Source organism: Pleurodeles waltl, chromosome 3_1 (genome assembly GCF_031143425.1).
Source record: "Pleurodeles waltl isolate 20211129_DDA chromosome 3_1, aPleWal1.hap1.20221129, whole genome shotgun sequence".
NCBI classification, from domain to species: Eukaryota; Metazoa; Chordata; class Amphibia; order Caudata; family Salamandridae; genus Pleurodeles; species Pleurodeles waltl.
In genome coordinates, this window is record NC_090440.1 from 1827665994 (window position 1) to 1827685477 (window position 19484).

A 19484-nucleotide genomic window follows, 5' to 3' on the forward strand; every position below is an offset into this window, starting at 1 on the left:
GGATTGTTATAAGTTGTTTTTCTTCGAAGAAGTCTTTTTTCGAGTCACGGGATCAAGTGACTCCTCCTCTTGGTCATATTGCGCATGGGCATCGACTCCTTTGTTAGATTGTTTTATTTCTGCTGTCGGGTTCGGATGTGTTTCCTCTCGTTCCAAGATTTTTGATTCGGAAACTCTATATAACTTTCTTTGACCGTCAGTATTGTTGTGATCGTGTTTTCATCTATAGTCGAGCCAGTAGTACAGTCGAAAACCAAATTACTCCCTTTTGCGCACGAGCGCCCAGCTTGGGCCTGTTCAGGCCTACCACGCCGAAGTCTGATGGATTGGACTACATTCCGATTCTGTCCTCGATGCCATGTGGAATTTCCGTACACGGACCAACACGTGGTATGTAATCTGTGTCTCTCTCCTGACCACCGAGAAAAAGACTGTGAAGCCTGTTGGCCGTTCCGATCCAAGAAAACACTGCGTGACCGGAGAGCCTGAAGACTGGAAATGGCATCGAAGACTACAGAATACATCAACACCGTTGAGGAAGAACAGGCCCAGATGACAGTTTCCATTCAGGACACAGGAGGATAGCCAACTCATCCCTGCGGGTCAGCACGTGAGTACGACTGCCCCTAAGCCCACTCCTAAAAAACCATCAAAGGCCTTGGATGCACCACTGCCAGAGAGCCATGGTTCTACCCGAAAGAAAATAATCGGCGACTGACCTTCGGGTTTGGTGCTGAAAAAGGCCACACCAACTTCGATACCGTAGTCTAGCAAATCTACCAAAGATTCACATCCGAACCGAGCCGACGTCCACACTCTTCGAAGTCGAAACCTTGACGTCCTGCCTCGGAGCCGAAACAACAGGCTGTATTTTTGGGACCAAAAAAATTGCCAACTTCAGAGCCGAAAAAGTATTCATACACAGAAGAACAAGGACTTTCGTGCCGATTAAAGCAGAGCTCAAAGACATTTGATGAACCAGTCCTCTAAATCACCAAAAACATCAGAATATATTTCTGAAGACTCTGACATTCAACCTATTCTTGAAATCATGGATGAAAAGCAGTCAAGGATTCATATCCACAAAGACTGGGAGGATTATTGCACCACCTCCTCCACAAACAAAATAAAATTGGCTTCTCAGGAACATCTTCATACTGCTCTACCACCAGCAACGATTTTTAAAAGAACGGAGAAGCCATTACCCTTGCAAAATCCTCCACCACATTTGCCACAATTTTCTTTTTCACCACCACCTCTTAGCCCACCACCCTTACCTTCACCAGCTCACTCACACACTTATTCGCATGGTGATAGAATTGATCCTTGGGATCTGTATGATCCAGATCCCATACCAACTAATGACCCAGACCTCTATCCTTCAAAACCTTTGCCACCAGAAGATACAACTGCATACACACAGGTCATTTCTTGGGCAGCTGTGTACCATGGGGTACTTATGCATAGTGAGCCATTAGAAAAGGATTTCCTTTTTAATACACTATCCTCCATGCATTTACATTACCAGTGCCTACCAATTCTGCCTGGCATGGTCAGGCATGCAGACGAAATATTTAAGGAACCTGTTAAGGCTAGCATTTTAACACCACCCATAGATAAAAAATATAAGCCTGCACCTACAGATCCAGCGTATATCACACATCAGGTACTTCCAGACTCTGTTGTTGTCAGTACTGCCAGACAAAAGGTCAATAGTCAATCATCAGGGGATACCCCTCCCCTGACAAAGAAAGCAGTACGTTTTATGCTGCTGGCAAGAGGGTAGCTACACAGGCAGCTAACCAGTGGCACATTGCCAATTCACAAGCCTTGAGACGAGATGTCCGGAATTATTACAACACCTGCCAAAAGAACATCAGAAGAGGGCTCAACAAATTGTTGAAGAAGGTCAAGCAATAAGTAACAACCAGATAAGGTCTGCTCTTGATGCTGCAGATACACCAGCTAGGAGTGTAAACGCTGCTATAACCATATGCAGACATGCATGGTTACGATCTTCTGGATTCAAACCAGAAATACAACTGGCAGTGTTAAATATGCATTTCAAAAAGAAACACCTGTTGGGTCCTGAGGTTGACACCACAATCGAAAAAAATCAGGAAAGATTCAGACACTGCTAAAGCAATGGGAGCCCTATACACAACACCTTATAGAGGCTCCTTTCGTAAGCAACAATTTAGAGGAGCATTCAAGCCCCAATCTACAGATGTTTCTACCTCCTAACCTAAACAAGGCTAACAACAATACCAGGGAGGGGGATTTAGAGGCTCTTATAGAGGTCAACATTTCAGAGCCAGAGGCAAATTCCAGGCCTCAAAAAGCGTCACTACTCCGTCAAAACAGTGACTTCATAAGCATACCACAACCCCACTCATCTCCTGTGGGGGGCAGACTGTAGCAATTCCACTCCCAATGGCAAAATATCACCACAGACCAATGGGTACTTTTAATTATCCGCAATGGTTATTGCCTAGAATTGATTTCTACCCCTCCAAACATTCCTCCTCGTTTTTACAGTCTGTCCCCAGAACACAACATTCTGTTACAAAAAGAAGTACAATCGCTACTACTAAAAGAGGCAATAGAATTAGTTCCAAAATCTCAACATGGAACAGGTGTATACTCACTATACTTCCTCATTCCCAAAAAGGATGGCACTCTCTGACCCATTCTAGGTCTCAGACCACTAAATCTATATATCCTGTCAGTAGACTTTCACATGGGAACTCTGCAGGAAGTCATTCCACTACTACAAAAACAAGATTACATGACTGCATTAGATCTCAAAAATGCATATTTTCATATCCCCATACATCCAGCTCACAGAAAATACCCAAGGTTTGTGATAGTGGGAAAACACTACCAATTCAAAGTTCTGCCATTCGGCATAACAACAGCTCCAAGAGTATTCACAAAATGTCTAGCAGTAGTAGCAGTTTACCTAAGAAGACAACACATACATGTCTTTCCTTATCTAGACGATTGGCCAATCAAATCAAGCAATATTAAACAATGTCAACAACACACTCAATACACAATAGAAATCCTACAGACATTAGGGTTCACTATCAATTACCAAAAATCTCATCTTCAGCCAGCACAGATTCAACCTTACCTATGTGCTTTTCTCAATACACAAAAAGCCTTAGCCTATCCAAATACACAAAGGATACAAGCTTTCTAAAACCTCATACCACAAACGCAACCAAATCAACAATACACAGTAAGATTTATCATGAGACTATTGGGAACGATGGCGTCCTGCATAGCAATAGTCCCGCATGCAAGACTAAATATGAGAACACTACAGCTGTGCCTCTCACAACAATGGTCTCAAGCACAGGGTCAGTTGCAAGATCTAGTGTTGTTTGACCACCAAACGCACAAGTCCCTTCAATGGTGGAATCACAACAATTTAATGAAGGGGCGGTCATTTCAGGACCCTGTGCCTCAGACCACAATAACAACAGATGCATCAATGATAGGCTTGGGAGCTCATCTCAACAACCTTACCATACAAGGGGAGTGGGATTCAAAACAGTTAAATTATCACATAAACCATTTAGGATTATTAGCTGTGTTCCTTGCCCTAAAAGCATTTCAACCCCTTCTCAAACACAGGACTGTCTTGATAAAAACAGACAATATGACAACCATGTATTATCTGAAGAAACACGGCGGGACACATTCATCTCAACTGTCCCTTCTAGCCCAAACAATTTGGAAATGGGCAATTCACAATCACATTCAACTTACTAGCAGAATACATTCCAGGAATACACAATCAGCTAGCGGATCTGCTCAACAGAACACACCAACCGATACACAAATGGGAAATTCAGTCTCCGGTACTTCAACAGTACTTTCAAAAGTGGAGGAGACCAGAAATAGACCTGTTTCGCAACAAGCGAAACGCAAAATGCCAAAACTTAGCATCCAGACACCCACACCCTCTGTCCAAGGGCAATGCTCTATGGATCAAATGGTCAGGGATATTTGCTTACGCTTTTCCCCCTCTCCCACTACTTCCATTTGTGGTCAACAAACTGTGTCAAGACTCTCTCACAATGATACTCTTAGCCCCAACGTGGGCATGACAACATTGGTACACAACACTCCTAGATCTGTCAGTAGTACCTCACTGCAAACTTCCCAACAGACCGGATTTGTTAACAAAAAACAAAGGACAAATCAGACATCCCAATCCCAGTGCTCTCAACAGCGATTTGGCTCTTGAAGTCATAGAATTTGGATACTTGTAACTTCCTTTAGAATGTATGGAAGTTCTCAAACAAGCATGCAAACCTACAACTAGACAATGCTATGCTAACAAGTGGAATTGTTTTGTTTATTACTGTCAATCTAAAAATATTGGCCCACTTACAGCATCAATACAAGATATTGTATGCTACCTACTTCATTTACAAAAGGCAAATTTAGCTTGCTCATCTATTAAAATGCATCTTACTGCTATATCAGCATACTGGCAAACTATACAACATACCTCTCTCTTTAGAGTTCCTGTTATTAAAGCCTTCACTGAAGGACTAAAACGTATTATTCCACTGAGAACCCCACCAGTTCCTGCTTGGAATCTAAATATTGTACTCACAAGACTAATGGGCCCACCATATGAACCCATGCTTCCGTGTGAGATTTAATTTCTAACTTGGAAAGTTGCTTTCTTAGCAGCAACTACTTCATTAAGAAGAGTTAGTGAAATACAGGCATTCACTCTCGAGGAACCATTCTTCCAAGTACACAAGCTTAAAGTTGTACTAATCCACAATTTATGCCAAAGGTTGTATCCACTTTTCACATTAACCAAACAGTGAAATTGCTAGTCTTCTTCCCACAGCCAGATTCAACTGCGGAAAGAGCCCTTCACACTCTTGACCTTAAAAGAGCTCTAATGTATTACATGGATAGAACAATTGAATTAAAAAAAACTAAACAGCTTTTCGTTGCCTTCAACTAACACATAAAGGTAATCCTATCTCTAAACAAGGATTAGCTGGATGGATTGTTAAATGTATTCAAACATGTTACATTAAGGCAAAACGACAACTTTTGACAACACCTAAAGCTCATTCCATGAGGAAGAAAGGTAGTTCTATGGCATTTTTAGGAAACCTACCAATGGCAGACATATACAAAGCTGCCACATGGTCCACATACATTTACAAAGCATTACTGTGTGGATGTATTTTCAAAGCAACTGGCCAATGTTGGTCAAGCTGTCCTAAAAACATTATTTCAAACAACTCGAACTCCTACAGGCTAGCCACCGCTTATTTTTGGGGCGAGCAACTGCTTTTTAGTCCATGCATACCATGCGTATCTGCAGCTACACATGCCATTACGGAAAATGTCACTTACCCAGTGTAAATCTGTTTGTGGCCTGTAGTGCTGCTGATTCCCTCCCCGGAAGCCTGTAGTCGTTGCAGTTTCTTATTTGTACATATGTATATACATTTATATTTTCATGGACATCTTATTTACTTATTACATTTTAAAGCAAATTTACATTCTTTCACTCTACAACTCCTTCCTACACCCCTTTGCGGGAAAACAATCTAACAAAGGAGTTGATGCCCATGCGCAATATGACCGAGAGGAGTCGTCACTCGATTACGTGACTCAAAAAAAGACTTCGAAGAAAAACAACTTGTAACACTCCGAGCCCAACACTAGATGGCGGAAGCTATGCATAACATGTTAATCTACAGCACTACATGCCACGAACAGATGTACACTGGGTAAGTTACATTTTCCATATATATATATATCTATATATATATATATAGATATATATATATATAGAGTGTGTGTTGGTCAGTAAACAAAATTTATTTTTTATTTATCAGGGGGGGATATGTATTGTCTTGTGAGTTAGCGATGACGAGACCCATTTGGTTCCTTATTGACTCCGTAGAACTATGGCGTAAGCGTTTGGGTGTGGTGAATAGATTTCATGTTTAGACTATTGAGTTCAGGCTTGTACGCAGAGGAATAAAGATGTGTAAGACCAAGCTCCATTTGACATATGCATTTACACATACTAAATTCATGCCTCTCAATCATAACGTTAGGTTCATCGAAATAATGCATTCATAGCCTTTCTACATTTTCTTTAAATTGATTCCATTCACCATCTCCTGATTGACTGTGCGGTGACCTTCCAGAGGGGTGACATACCTATGCTACAGGTAGTGGTTTGTGGGCATGGTACCCTGAGAGGAGTGCCATGTCAACTTTGCCTTTTTCTGCCCACCAGCACACACAAGCTGCAAAGGCAGTGTACATGTGCTTGGGGACATTCCCTGGCCACATTGCCCTTGGTACCATGGGAACCTTTTACAAAGGATTTAACTGTTTGCTAGGTGTGTGCCAATTGTAGAAACAAAAGTACAGATTTTGGGAAGGGACACTGGTGCTGAGGCCTGGTTAGTAGGTTCCCTGCACACTTTCAATCAAAGTTGGCATCAACATCGGGCAAAAAGGGGGAGGAAGGGCATGCCAACAGTGGCACTTTCCTCCAGTTGCCTACCATTTTCTGGGATATTTAGTGAATGTGAGTTAGCCATATTAAAAAGATAGGGATCAGAGTTGGGAATGAGGGAAATCAAGCTTGAACAACCTACAGCCTCAGTTAGGTACACCCAAATCTAGCTAAGGATTTTCCCTCACACTACAGACCTCTTTGCATAAGGTAATTAGGGTACCTTTAGCATGTCCGAGGGAGAGATACTCAGGAGACCTATAAATAAGTGCGTTACCAACTTTGGTGGCGCCATGTCATAGGACTTTTAACTTAAGCAAGACAGCTGGTCTCAGGAGGCAACACCACTGCATGTGGGGGACTAAGTTGATCCCACACTATCAAGTAGCTGTTGGCCTACCCCTTTTGGCTAGCTAGCAGCACCTCACCCGAACCTATAAAGTAGAGGCAATTTGTGGCAGCCTGACGCATGACACTGCCTCCTCAGGGAAGTCGTGGTTGGCAGGTCCTGCTCCTTTCTCTCATTTGCACGAGTCTCACACAAGCACAGGCAGACAAAGAGATGCAAGGCAGTTTTTAATGCATTTATTGAAAACACTGCAACCTATGATAAGATATGAGCTGCCATTATTAGGAGGATGAAACATATCACAGTTATAAGTGTGACGATAAGTATGAAACATATTGAATATACATTTGCCTTCAAATTTCTACCTACGCTTCTAGCATTTATATGAGAGCATAGCCCCTTTCTGCCCATACTAGTCCATGGAAGGAACTCTTGCCCCATATTTAAAATCGTGGGTCTGCCTGCCGTCTCCTTTGTTGGTTGTAGAGACAGGGCTGAGGTCACCAATATTCCAGAATGAAGTTTGGTCATTACGCCTACATGCATTAAGTCTTCTCATCTACCCTGGCCCCACACTCTTTTAGCACTAGTGACAGTTTTTTAAATAGGAAGCTGTCATAGTTTTGATGTGTGTTCTATCCTGGCACTTAATTGCATTGATTAAAGCCTGTTTGGCTATTCTGCCCTGTTTGTAAAACCACATAGGGTGGTTGCTTCTGGCTTCTGCTTTTTTAGCTTCTAAATAGAAATGTTGTTTAAGTTTATCGAATAAGTGTAAATGGACCTCTTCAATCCTCGTGGAACAGTCTGCAGTACTGACATAAAAGACTAAGGGCCATATGTACTAAAGCATTTTCCCATTGACACAGAATGGGTAAAACCCTTTGATACATCTGGCCCTAAGTTACTCGGATCCTCTAAACTTTGACCTACCAACTGACAAATTAGTTTTAATGCTTCTTGCATGCGTGCTATGTTTTTCCATTTGATTGTACGTCTGTTTAATGCCAAACGGAGCCTGCCTTCAACCTGGTCACACCAGGTCACATAGGATTTACAGACTAAGGGGTTAGCTCCGGAGCCAGGGCATTGTGATCATTTTCGTGTCTGGCCACAACTGTCAGATCGGAGACATAAAGCCATAGCCTTACATCAACCAGGATATAGTCTATCAAACTGGTACTCTGATTTCGTTTGAAAGTATGCTTCCCATCCCTATTGGATGGAGTTCTACCGTTGCATGCACGAATGGATTCACTTAATGTAATGGCATTAATTTGAACGGCCAGTGAACGCCGTGTTTTAATGGGTCATAGGACCAAATCTGGAATACTCTGTGAAAGGTCTTTTAGACTCTCTTCTAGGGACTCAAATTGGCAGTTAAAATCCCCCTCCCTCTGTATTTGTAAGCCTTCCCCTGGTAAAACAGACATGGATGGCAAGGATGTCCACAATAGGCGATTCCTGTCCGTTACTGGTGGGTCTAGAGTAAACAATATATATATGTAGACATCTAGTTTCAACTGAAACCTAAGTTTTATACAGAGAATATCTTCAGTTGCTACTTCAGTCCTCTTTGCTGTGCACCTAAGGTGAGAATCAGTCCGTGTAACCAATCCTCCCGAGGGTCTACCCCAACTCCTATCATTTGCTTCTATGCTGTGAGCACAAAAGCCAGCCTGCTGCACTTTCTTGGTTAGCCAAAATTCTTGAAATAAGCAGATGTCAAACTGGTTATTGAAACAGCCCCAACTCGGGCAGTCATTTTTTGTGCCTACGCCAGCAACATGCCACGAAACTGCCTTTACCATGGGGTTAGATGGAACCATTTTCTGAGACACCTCAGTTGTTCCTCGAATTGGTGTTTCTCCTAGGGTACCTCCTTCTATTTGGAGAGCCCTGGCCTTAGCTTTTCCTACACTGCTGTTCGAACTGGTCCTGCATGTACCTACTTTGTCCAGTCGGTGGTGTATTGCAGTTATATTTCCCACATCATTAACCAAAGAACTAACTAGGTTACCTACAGCTTTTGGTGCACAATCAGCTGTATTTATTACACCAGGGCTGGCCAAGAGATTGGGGACTGACCCTAGTTCCTCAGGTAGATGATATAATGGATTTACCACTACACTTGCCCCTGAACTCGGCTGGTTGACTTCGTTATGGGACGAGTGGTCTATTAAATATGTTACATATGGGCTACCTGAAAAATTAGTAGCTGGTCCACAGCTGTGCTGGGCTGTAACTTTATCATCATAATCTGTAAAGTTAGACATACTCCCAATATCTATGCATACCGCCCTAGCCTTATGTGATGCTAAAGTACCCCCCTGCCCGCATGGAGAAACTTTGGGCGCCCATTTCCTTGGAAAGTCAATCCACTCTCTCCAGAGCATCAAACCGGTTTGAAAAGTGAATATTATACTGGCTATAATGCCCTTGTTGGCAGTTGGGGTGAATCAACATGGGCGGGTATTGGGATGGAGGAGGCAAATAATCCCTTTTTTCAGGGACCAGAGGTTTATAGAAATAGCCTATGGGCAAAAGAAACATATTTGAACCCCACTCGTGGGTATGTCCTTCACCCACTAATAGTCTATAGACCAAATTAGGGTCCCTAAGTTGATAATGATGCAGTCACCATGACTGTCCACCCGACTCTTCCCAATCCTTCCAACTCTGCATGTTAGAAGAATTTTATGCACCAACATGGGTGGGAAATTTTTATTTCTCGTAAGCCAATTCAAACATTTATTGGGCAATTCCTCCTGGGTTTCCTTCTGTCGCTTTGTATGGCCTGGCGCAGATCTCCTCCTCCCTTCAGGTGTGGCCACAGGAGCACATTCTGGCGTAGTGAGTCTTGCGACATGGAGTCCCTGTCAGGCGGTGCTGGTCCTTCTGGGCGTCCCGCGCAGCGGGATTCAACCTGGCGCTTTATAGCGTCTGGTGCAGATCTTTCTCCTGCAGACTTGGCCACCAGAGTGCCTCCTGGCTCGAAGACTTCTGGGACCTGGAGTCCCTGTCCGGCAGTGCAGGCGTCCCACGCAGCGGGATTCCTTCTGGCGCTTTGTAGCGCCTGGTGCAGATCTCCTCCCCTCTGCAGGCGTGGCCACCAGAGCGACTCCTGGCACGCCCAGCCCTGAGACCTGTTGTCCCTTGCAGGCATCCCCTCCTAGAATTTTACACGGTGCAGAGAGAAGTGATTTTGGAGACTGTCGTTAGGATCTTCATCCGCCCAATGCTAGCAGTTTTTCAAAACTGAGGCCAAGTGAGAGAATGAAAATGTCATATTTGGCCGACAGCGTTTCGTATCTCCAATTATCGGACGCACTGTTCTTTTCCTGTGTGGAGTACACCCGCCATTCGCACGCTAGTGAATGCACATTTTTGGATAACTGAGACAAAAGTGACAGTTGAGGAAATGGGTTTGTTTTAAGGAGGTGTGAGGCTGAGTGTAGAGTCTCGTGTTAACTGTTGAAAAACTTTGTTTTTCTTTATCTTACGGGAAACGTACGTACAATGAGTTGTTGGCACTAGTACGTAGAGCTGTGTTTAAATACTTTTTGAAATCATCATCATCTTCTGTTGATTTATGAGTGTATGCCACATTACCACTTTAAGAAGCGTTTGTCAGCAAACACACTTTACCTTGTCTTTCTCAGTGTATAGGGGAGTGCCAGATGTCGTGAGTACCTCGTTCTCAGCCAGCAGAGGTTTGATGAGCCTTCTCTTGATTTTGTGTGTTTGAGCTGAAACGTATGTCGTCCCGCACCATTGTTAAATGTACCGAGAGGCATCTCTCTACATAGTCTAAATAGTAAACAGAAAAGCACCGCAGTATGCCGTCTTAAACGTGGTTAAATCAAAGTGCCTTTTGCATAGGAGTGCTTCTTTCTTACTATTTTATTTTTTTCTGGTTATAATTCCTTTTTTATTACAGCTGTATAATGGGCTTTATCAGCAAAGAGAGAGAACGTAGCCTGTTGAAGGATCAGACACCTGGAACATTTTTACTGCGATTTAGTGAGAGCAGCAGAGAAGGAGCCATCACATTCACCTGGGTAGAGCGACTCCAAAACGGTAGGTAGATACATATAAAATCTCTTTTTAAAGTGTTCCTGTCGTGCATTTTGAGTATTACTACTTTCTGCACCTGCATTTCTTTAAGGGTTACGCACATTCTAATCAAATCAGTTTTATTAATAATTGGGTAGGGAAGGGTAAAGCTTGAAATGCTTGCATGGTTCTCAGGGCCTTGGCTGTCACAGTGGGGGCACTTCCCACAGTACCCTACTTGTGTTCCTGCTGTGATGCGAAACCTGGTATCCATTCGGTAGGGGCACCCTGGGAAACCGGATTATCTTGTGTCTGTGAGTTCTTGTAGAACAGCAATCTGCTTCCACGGATATTTGTTCTGCTATGTGGGATGAAAATTTAATAAAAAGGGAATTAGGCGTTTATGGCACTGGGTTAGTTGTTTAGAGAGATAGTTCATAGAAAGCAGGGTGGTACTGATCAATGACTCTCTCTTTGTAATGCAGTGGCAAAGTGAATGAATGTAGAATATGGCATTGTAGAGTAAGTCGCCTCCATGGTCATATGTGAACTTAGCATTCACCATGGTGGCAGATGCAGAGACAGGTGCCACTGTACGCTCCCCCAAAACCTCCTCTGGATAAAGGAAAAGTACTTCACTTTCCATACTCCTGCAGTAACTGCCTTCTTGGACAAGTTGTTGAACAAGGTTTATAGTTAGTTACAGTTATGTTTGTCTGATTTGACTTCAACTGAAGTAAATATATTTTCTGACAGACCATAGAACAAGCATTGTTGGCAAATTAACCTGTTTTATTTGATAGTCTTGATGAGCAAAGAAAGATAGTTCAAAATGAACAGGCAAGTTTCTAGGCAGTACTATAACCTTGGAAGAGAGGACTTGGGATGGTCTGTGCCACTATAATGTTATGCAGCTGCCTGTCACTAACTACATGGGGAGGAAGGACACCTCCAGTTGAAAGCACCTTTGCCATCCGTCCTTTCTGGCAGAAGCAGAGCCTTGCCCCATGGCTGAATGCCTTTCTTGATTTACTTTAACTCAAAAAGCTGCATGTTGTAGTTTGGGCCCCAGTTAGCACACGGTTCATGTAAATGGATCTCAGGGTCTGCCTCTACTTTCCTCCATTCTTGATGGAATTAGAAGCAGTAAGTTGATGGCTTTTCAAACCATGTAGAGGAGAGGTCTGCATTAAAGGACATGTATATTTTATATACAATATGTTCTGATAAGGCCTTTCACACGCAGATTCCTCATCTTTTGAGAATTCCCCGGGCATCAGTTTTGATCCAGAAGCTTTTTTCATAGTGTCACACCTGAAGGTGGCGCTGTGTCACTCTGTATTGACGCTGTTCTGCTGTGGAAGTGACCTCTGGGACCTATAAAGGTCAGTTCTTGTTTTTCCACACCTCTGGATGTGGATCTGGAGCGTCACATGTCTCTCAGAGACTGCTTTTTGTTAGATATTTTCTCCAAATTTTCAGCAGTGTGCAAGGGATGTCACCCACTAAGACGACTGGTTTGAAATCCTTTAAAGACTGTTTCAAGCAGATGTCTTAACAAATGCCGCTAAGTTTGCCTGTGGTCTCTGGGGTCGAACTATGACTCCACGACCTGCGGGGACTGAACGTAGATGAACCCAAAGGCAATCAGGAAACGCACAGCAAAAATGTACGTAGGCAAACACAAAAAAGACTACACACCAAAACCCCTCCAAGTCCCGTTCCAAGTTGAAAGCTCGTTCTCAGTCTCACTCCCTTTTCTGGATTCGAAGGAGCCGCTTCCCAGGCCAGTTTTCACTGTGCTCCAAATCCTCATGTAAGCACAATCAACATAAAAAGTCAAAGCAGAGTTCCACTCGTTGCATCATTACCACTCCCGTGACAAAGCTCGTGGGTGTCACAGCGGCCCTGTTCCCGCTCCCAAAGTCAGCCACCTTTTGAGCCCATTCTACAGCTGGTTCTAGCACAACACAAGTTTACAAGGCCTTCAGCTGCGTGGCACCAAATTGAAGAGTTTTACTCAGCTGTGCTCAGGCTCTTCAGATCTTTACCGACTCCCACTGATGCACCTTTCGGCCCCGTGGATCCAAGAGGGTTACCACTTGGACTATGCTGGTGGGTTTGGCATCGGTGCCAGATGGACCCTCAGTGCCGCTTCTGCTCTCGGCTCGGCTTCAATACTGAATAGGCCCTCGGCTCCCATAATCAATCCAGACCCCAGCAAGTAGAGGCTGATTACGACTTTGCCGACTGAAGAGAAGACCCTGATTGTTCTTTCTGATGCTGACTTGGTGCCGGTCTGAATTCACCTGATGTCCCAGCTGAATCAGACTCAGGTTTCTGTTCTTGCCTTACCACCAGTCAGACAAAACTCCCTACACTCATTTTTTGGCACAGACTTTGATAATGATCCTGATCGTGGTGATGAGTTTGTTCAGCCCTATGCCAATGACAATTGAAATAAGGATTTGCAAGATGCGAGAGGGCTATACACCTTCCCTGAGTCAGCCCTCTTCTCCTCTCCTGGACCGGCCACCGAAGAATCTGCGTCCTACGCCAAGGTTATATGTAGGGTGGCTAAAGTATTTGGCCTCAAGCTTACCACTATGGAAGCCTAAAACAACGTCCTGATGGTAGTAAAGCTGCAGACAGGCCAGAATGCTTCTGAGCCTCTCCTACCTTTTAGTGGTGCCTTGACAGATACCCTTTTAGGTGTATGTGCTAAGCCTTGTACCAGCCCTCGGGTTAACCGTCAAATTGGCAGATGCCATCTTCCTGCTTCGGGCCTTTTTGTCTCATCAACCTTGTCCTGAGAGCTTTGTGGTAGAGGCCTCCACCAGCCATATAACCTCAACAATTTTCCTACCACTCCCCTGACAGGGAATTGAAGTGAGTGGAGCAAATCGGTTAAAGCCTTTTCTTAGCCACCAGTTTGGCCCTATGACTATGGTCCATTAATGCTTCCTACTTACTAGGTTGCTAGATTCATGCTCTCTGGGACTAGTGGTGCAAGTCCACCAAGGTGTCTTTGAAAATCTTTACCTTGTTCTGTCTCAGGTCATTCAGGGTGGTCTTGATGTAATCAAGTTTACTATTCGTGGTGGATTGGACAGCACCGACTCCATCAAATGGGCTATAGGCACCAGTGTTGCTATTTGTCACCATGTATGGCTATGCTGATCTGGGTTCTCAGGTGATGTCAAGTCCTACCTGATGGACATGCCATTCAATGGGGCTTGTCTGTTCCGGGACAAGGCTTATTCTGCCCATGAATGCTTCAAGGATAGTAGGGCTAAAGCTTACTCCCTCGACCTTTCTACCCAACCTCACCAGCAACACGTTTGTTTTGTGGCTTCAGCCACAGCATTTCGTATTTCAGGCCTGTCCCATCCAAAGGTAAATCCAGCAGTTTCACAGGTGAGGCAGTGGTGCCCACAACCCCTGCAGCCAAAGTCCGTGTGCCGCTCAGTCCACCATCCCATTCCCAACCTGCAACCCCTCCTGCCAAACCTCTTTGTTGTACCTTTGCAGGGTCACAGCCATCCAGTTAAGGCAGAATCCACGGATTGTTTATGTGTTTGCAAGTGATCACATCGGACTGATGGTTCCTCAAATTGTTAACAAAGTGTATGCATTATCCTTCCTTTCAACCCCAGCGCACCTTCCTCCTTCTATACTATGGGTGTCAGAAAACCATCTCTCCATTTTGCTGCAGGAAGTGTAAGCCCTTTTGGCCAATAGGCCTGTTAAAGAGATTACACCAGTGCCATAAGTAGGACATGGTTATTATTCTAATATTCCTGCTACTTCTGGTGCCCAAGAAGAAGGGAGTTATTCAGTCTGTTTTAGATCTGCTTCCTCTCAGTTTCTTCCTCTTCACAGAGAAATACAAAATGCTCACGAACGTCAAGACTTGATGGTGGCGTTGGACCTGTAGGGCACCTGTTTCCATATTCCCTGTCCTGCCCATTGGTGGTTAATGCGGTCTGTGGTGGGAGAGGTGAATGTTCACTTCACTGTCCTCCCCTTTGGTCTCACCAGCGCCTCTCGGGTGTTCACGAAAGTGATGACTGTGCAGGCTGTATACTGTTAGAAGTTAGGGGTGCCAGTCTTCCCATACCTCCTCAACTGGCTGTTGAAGGCTGACTCACCCCAAGCAGTCGTCAACCACTTCCAGGCAAAAGCAGAATGCCTGTGTAGGATGCTGGCCTGGTGTGTGGTGGGAACCTAAGGTACTTACACCTCATTCCAGGTATCCCCTATTAGTGTAGTGTAGGCAGTGTCTAGAAGCCAGGCTCTCTAGAGGTAGCTGTGGATGAGCAGCCAGGGCTTATCTATGAGACATGCAAAGCTCATACATTACAACTGTAGTCACACAGCACTCACACACATGAAAGAAAACACTCAGGGCCTAATTACGACCTTGGCAGAGGGGATTACTCCATCCCAAATGTGACGGATATCTCGCCCGCCGTATTGCAAGTTCCATTATATCCTATGTAACTTGTAATACGGCGGACAGGGTATCTGTCACATTTGGGACAGAGTAATCCCCTCCGCCAAGGTCGTAATTAGGCACTCAGTGTTACAAAAATCAAGGGTCTTTATTACAGTAACACAATAAGAAAACACTAGATAGGCAACCCTCCAATTGGAGGTAAGTAGACACACTAAATATGTACACTAGTTATCAGAAGTAGGCATAAAAAGTGATAGAAAACAGTGCAAGTGCAGATAGACAATAGTGATCCTAGGGGGAGCCCAAACCATATGCTAAAAAAATTGAATGCGAACACAGGACCACCACCCAGGTAAGTGGAATGTGTAGAGGAAAGCTAGGGGTACTAGGAAAACCCAAAGGTAAGTACCACAGTGCCCCCTAGCGACCACGAGGAAAGGAGTAAATTAGTAGATTGTCCCCCAAACCATCCAAAAGGAAGGAAAAGCAGAAAATGCAACTCCCAGACCAGACTGCATGAAACCAGCGGTGGATTCCTGAAGAGGAAGACCTGTGGAAGAAGGGGACCAAGTCCAGAAGTCACAGAAGAGTCCAGGAGGAGTAGGAGCTATTACCCACCCAGCTGTGGGTGCAGGAGTTGATCGACGGTAGGACAAAGATGGTCAGGAATGCAGCCCTGGAGCAGGTGAAGAATTCCTGGAGGATGCAGTCGACGTCCTACGCTGGATGGATGGTTGCAGTCGGTCAGTGGTGTAGAAAAGCCACCAACAAGCCTTGGCAAAGGCAGAAGTCGTGGTGAAGCAAGAGTGGAGCTACTGAGGACCAGCAAGATCCAGGAGGACTCAACCCATGGGGAGAGTCCTAGGGGGAACCTCAGCAAGGCAGAGAGTCCAAAGAGGAAGAGGCATTCCCCACAGGAGACCCACTGGACAAGGAACCAGGAATCACAGAGGAACCCAAACAGCACCACTGGAGAAGGGTCCCACACAGCAGGAGAAGCACGAAGAGGGCTGTGCGTCGCAGCATGGAGTGCTGGGGGCTGGGGTTACATTGAACCTGAGGATCCCGTGGAGAAGATGCAAACAAGCCTTGGCAGCTGCAAGAGACCCAGTGCACGGGGGTACTGTCCTGCATGGGAAGACAGGGGTTTACCTCGACCAAAGTTGGACAGCTGATCGAGAGGACCAAGAGGACTACTCCGGACCACCACCCGTGATGAAGGATCCCACAGCTCAGGATGAGAGGAGATCCACGCAGGCGGTCGTCATTGCTGTTGGTGCCTGCGGATGCAGGGGAGTGACTCCTTCACTCAAAGGGCTATTCCTTCTTTGTTCTTGTGCAGCCTGGAGACTTGGCGCCCTCAGAGGATGCAGCACCAAGGAAATGTTGCAGAAGCTGGAATTAGCCATGGAAACAATGTTGCAAACAGAGCCTTTGTCGTGGATGCAGATTGTTGGTTCCTGGAGGGTCCAGTTGCGGTTCCAGTGGCTAGAAGTCAAATTAGAGGTTGCAGAGGAGGCCGGCTGGAATCTTGCATGCTGAATCTGAGGATCCACCCAAGAGAGAGACCCTAAATAGCCCTGACAGGCTGATTGGTCACCTAGCCAGGCGACCACCTATCAAGAGGGGGCTCTGACATCACCTGCCTGACCTGGCCACTCAGAAGCTCCCAGAGGTCCCTGCCAAACTTGAATTCAAGAGGGCTGAACCCAGGGACCCTCTGGAGGAGCTCTGGCCACCACCCCGGGTGATGGACAGGGGAGGGGTCACTCCCCTTTCCATTGTCCAGTTTAGGGCCAGAGCAGATAGAGCTGAGCAGATCGTGCCTGAACAAGTGTAGACTGGTTTATGCACAGAGGGCACCAAATGTGCCCTTCAAAGTATACCAGTGGCTTGGAGAGGCTACCTCTCCCAAGTCATATAACACCTATTTTCAAAGGGAGAGGGTGTTACCCCTCCCCTGAAGGAAATCCTTTGTTCTGCTTTCCTAGACTTGAGCTGTTCAAGCAGCAGAAGGGCAGAAATCAGTCTGAGGGGTGGCAGCAGCTTGGGCTGCCCAGAAAATCCCAGAAGGCTGGTAGGAGCAATGCTGGGGGTCCTCTAAAGAGCCCCCAGAGTGCATGGAATCATACTTCAAATACTGGCAACAGTATTGGGGTATGATTCTGACATGTTTGATATCAAACATGCCTAGGGTCAGAGTTACCATTATGTAGCTGGCCATAGGTAGTGACCTATGTCCAATACACACATAAAATGCATACCCTCACTCACAAAGTCCATGAAAATGGCACTGGAGTTCGTGGGGGCACCTCTGCTAGTGCAGGGGGTTCCCTCACACACAGGTACTTGCACCCTGCCCTCTGGGCTAGGAGGGCCTGCCACAGGGGTGACTTACAGTGACCTGGAGTGCAGGCTGCAATGACAGGCCTGCAGAGTACTTTGCATGGGCTCCCTATGGGTGGCATAATACATGCTGCAGCCCATGGGGATCCCCTGGTACCTCAATGCCCTGGGTACCGTATACTAGGGACTTACATGGTGGCACCAGTACGGCAATTGTGGGGTGAAAGTAACTATGTTACCAAGTAAGAAGAGAGACAGCATTATTACCGGGATCCTGGTTAGCAGGATCCCAGTGAACACTGTCAAACACACTGAAAACAGGCAGAAAATGGGGGTAACCATACCAAGAAAGAGCGTACTTTCCTGCAGACAGTCATCTTTGGGGTTCACTGTCAACCTGCTAGAGTCACACCTGACTCCTCACAGGCTCTTTTATCTGAGACACTGTAGATACTGTTTGGTTTCTTGGCTTGCCCCCGAGGATGAGAGTCCAGGACATTCAGGCTATGATCCTGGTCTTTTAGCCCTGATCCTTGATTTCTGTGAGGTCGACTCCGAGGCTACTGAGACTGGTTGCCTCCTGCATGCTGCTGGTCGAGCACGCCAAGTGGCATATTCAGGCTCTGCAGTGGGATCTGAAGTACCAGAGGTCTGGACACCAAGGAGACCTCTCCAACCATGTCCAGATCTGAGGGGAGACTGTGAAAGATCTGCAGTGGCGCCTGCTGGACAGATGTTGGGTCAGTTGCAGACTCCTCTCTCTTCCTTACACAGTACTGACAGTGGTGACTGATGCATCGCTTCTGGATTGGGGTGGCCATCTGGGAGAGGTGGATATCAGAGGCCTCTGGTCTCCAGTGGGGTCTAGGCTCCAAATATGCCTTTTGGGGCTGAGGGCTATCCATTTGGGTCTGAAAGCGTTCCTAACATCCATCAAGGGAAGGCTGGCACAGGTGCTCATTGACCACACCACTTCCATGTTGTACTGCAACAAACAGGGTAAGGGTCACTGACCCTGTCCCTGGAGGCCTTGTGCCTCTGAAAATGGCTGGACCAACAAGATATTTTGCCAGTGGTGAACCATCATGCCAGATCATTGAATTCCAGAGTGGACAAGCTCATACGCTGGCGCCTGGTGGACCATGAATGGCAGATTCATCTGGAGGTGAGGCAAGATCTCTTTCACAAATGGGGAGAACCTTGGCTCGATCTTTTAACCATCGCTGAGTACTCACAATGTTAGCACTTTTGGGCGTTGCAGTTTCCAAGGTGTCTCTCACTCGAAGATGCTTTTCCTTCTTGAGTGGAGTTCGGGACCCATGCATACCTTCCCACCAATACCATTCTTGCCCCAAGTTCTCAGGAAGATCAGGACAAACCGAGCCCGAGTCATCTTAGTGGCTTTGGATTGGGCACAGAGTGTACGGTATATGGAACTCCTGGGCTTTAGCATATGCTCTTCAATCAGGCTGTCCCTCCCAGAGGGTCTTCTGTTGCAGCATAACTGTTGGGTTTTCCACCCTGGCCTTTACAACCTCCATCTTCATGCATGGAAATTGAGCAGCAACAGATGACCACTTTCAACCATCCTCCAGAGACAATTGATGTCATCATGGCAGCCAAGTGTCCCTTGTTGAAAATTGTATACGCCTGTCATTGGGACAAATTTGTGGTGTGGCATAGGCCAGATTGACCCCTTCCAGGCCAGTTTATCTGTTTTTTTATTATTTGGTCTGTCTCTCGATGGCAAG

General features: G+C 45.6%; 1 protein-coding gene across 8 annotated transcripts in view; it reads left to right on the forward strand.

Moving 5' to 3' along the window:
• Positions 1–19484, forward strand: part of STAT1 (signal transducer and activator of transcription 1) — a 533280-nt gene that overhangs the window by 345512 nt on the left and 168284 nt on the right. For all 8 annotated transcript variants that reach the window (XM_069225879.1, XM_069225877.1, XM_069225884.1 and 5 more), the window contains one exon: positions 10813–10952. In XM_069225879.1, the coding sequence (XP_069081980.1) occupies positions 10813–10952 (140 nt within the window). The remainder of the gene's footprint in view (positions 1–10812; positions 10953–19484) is intronic.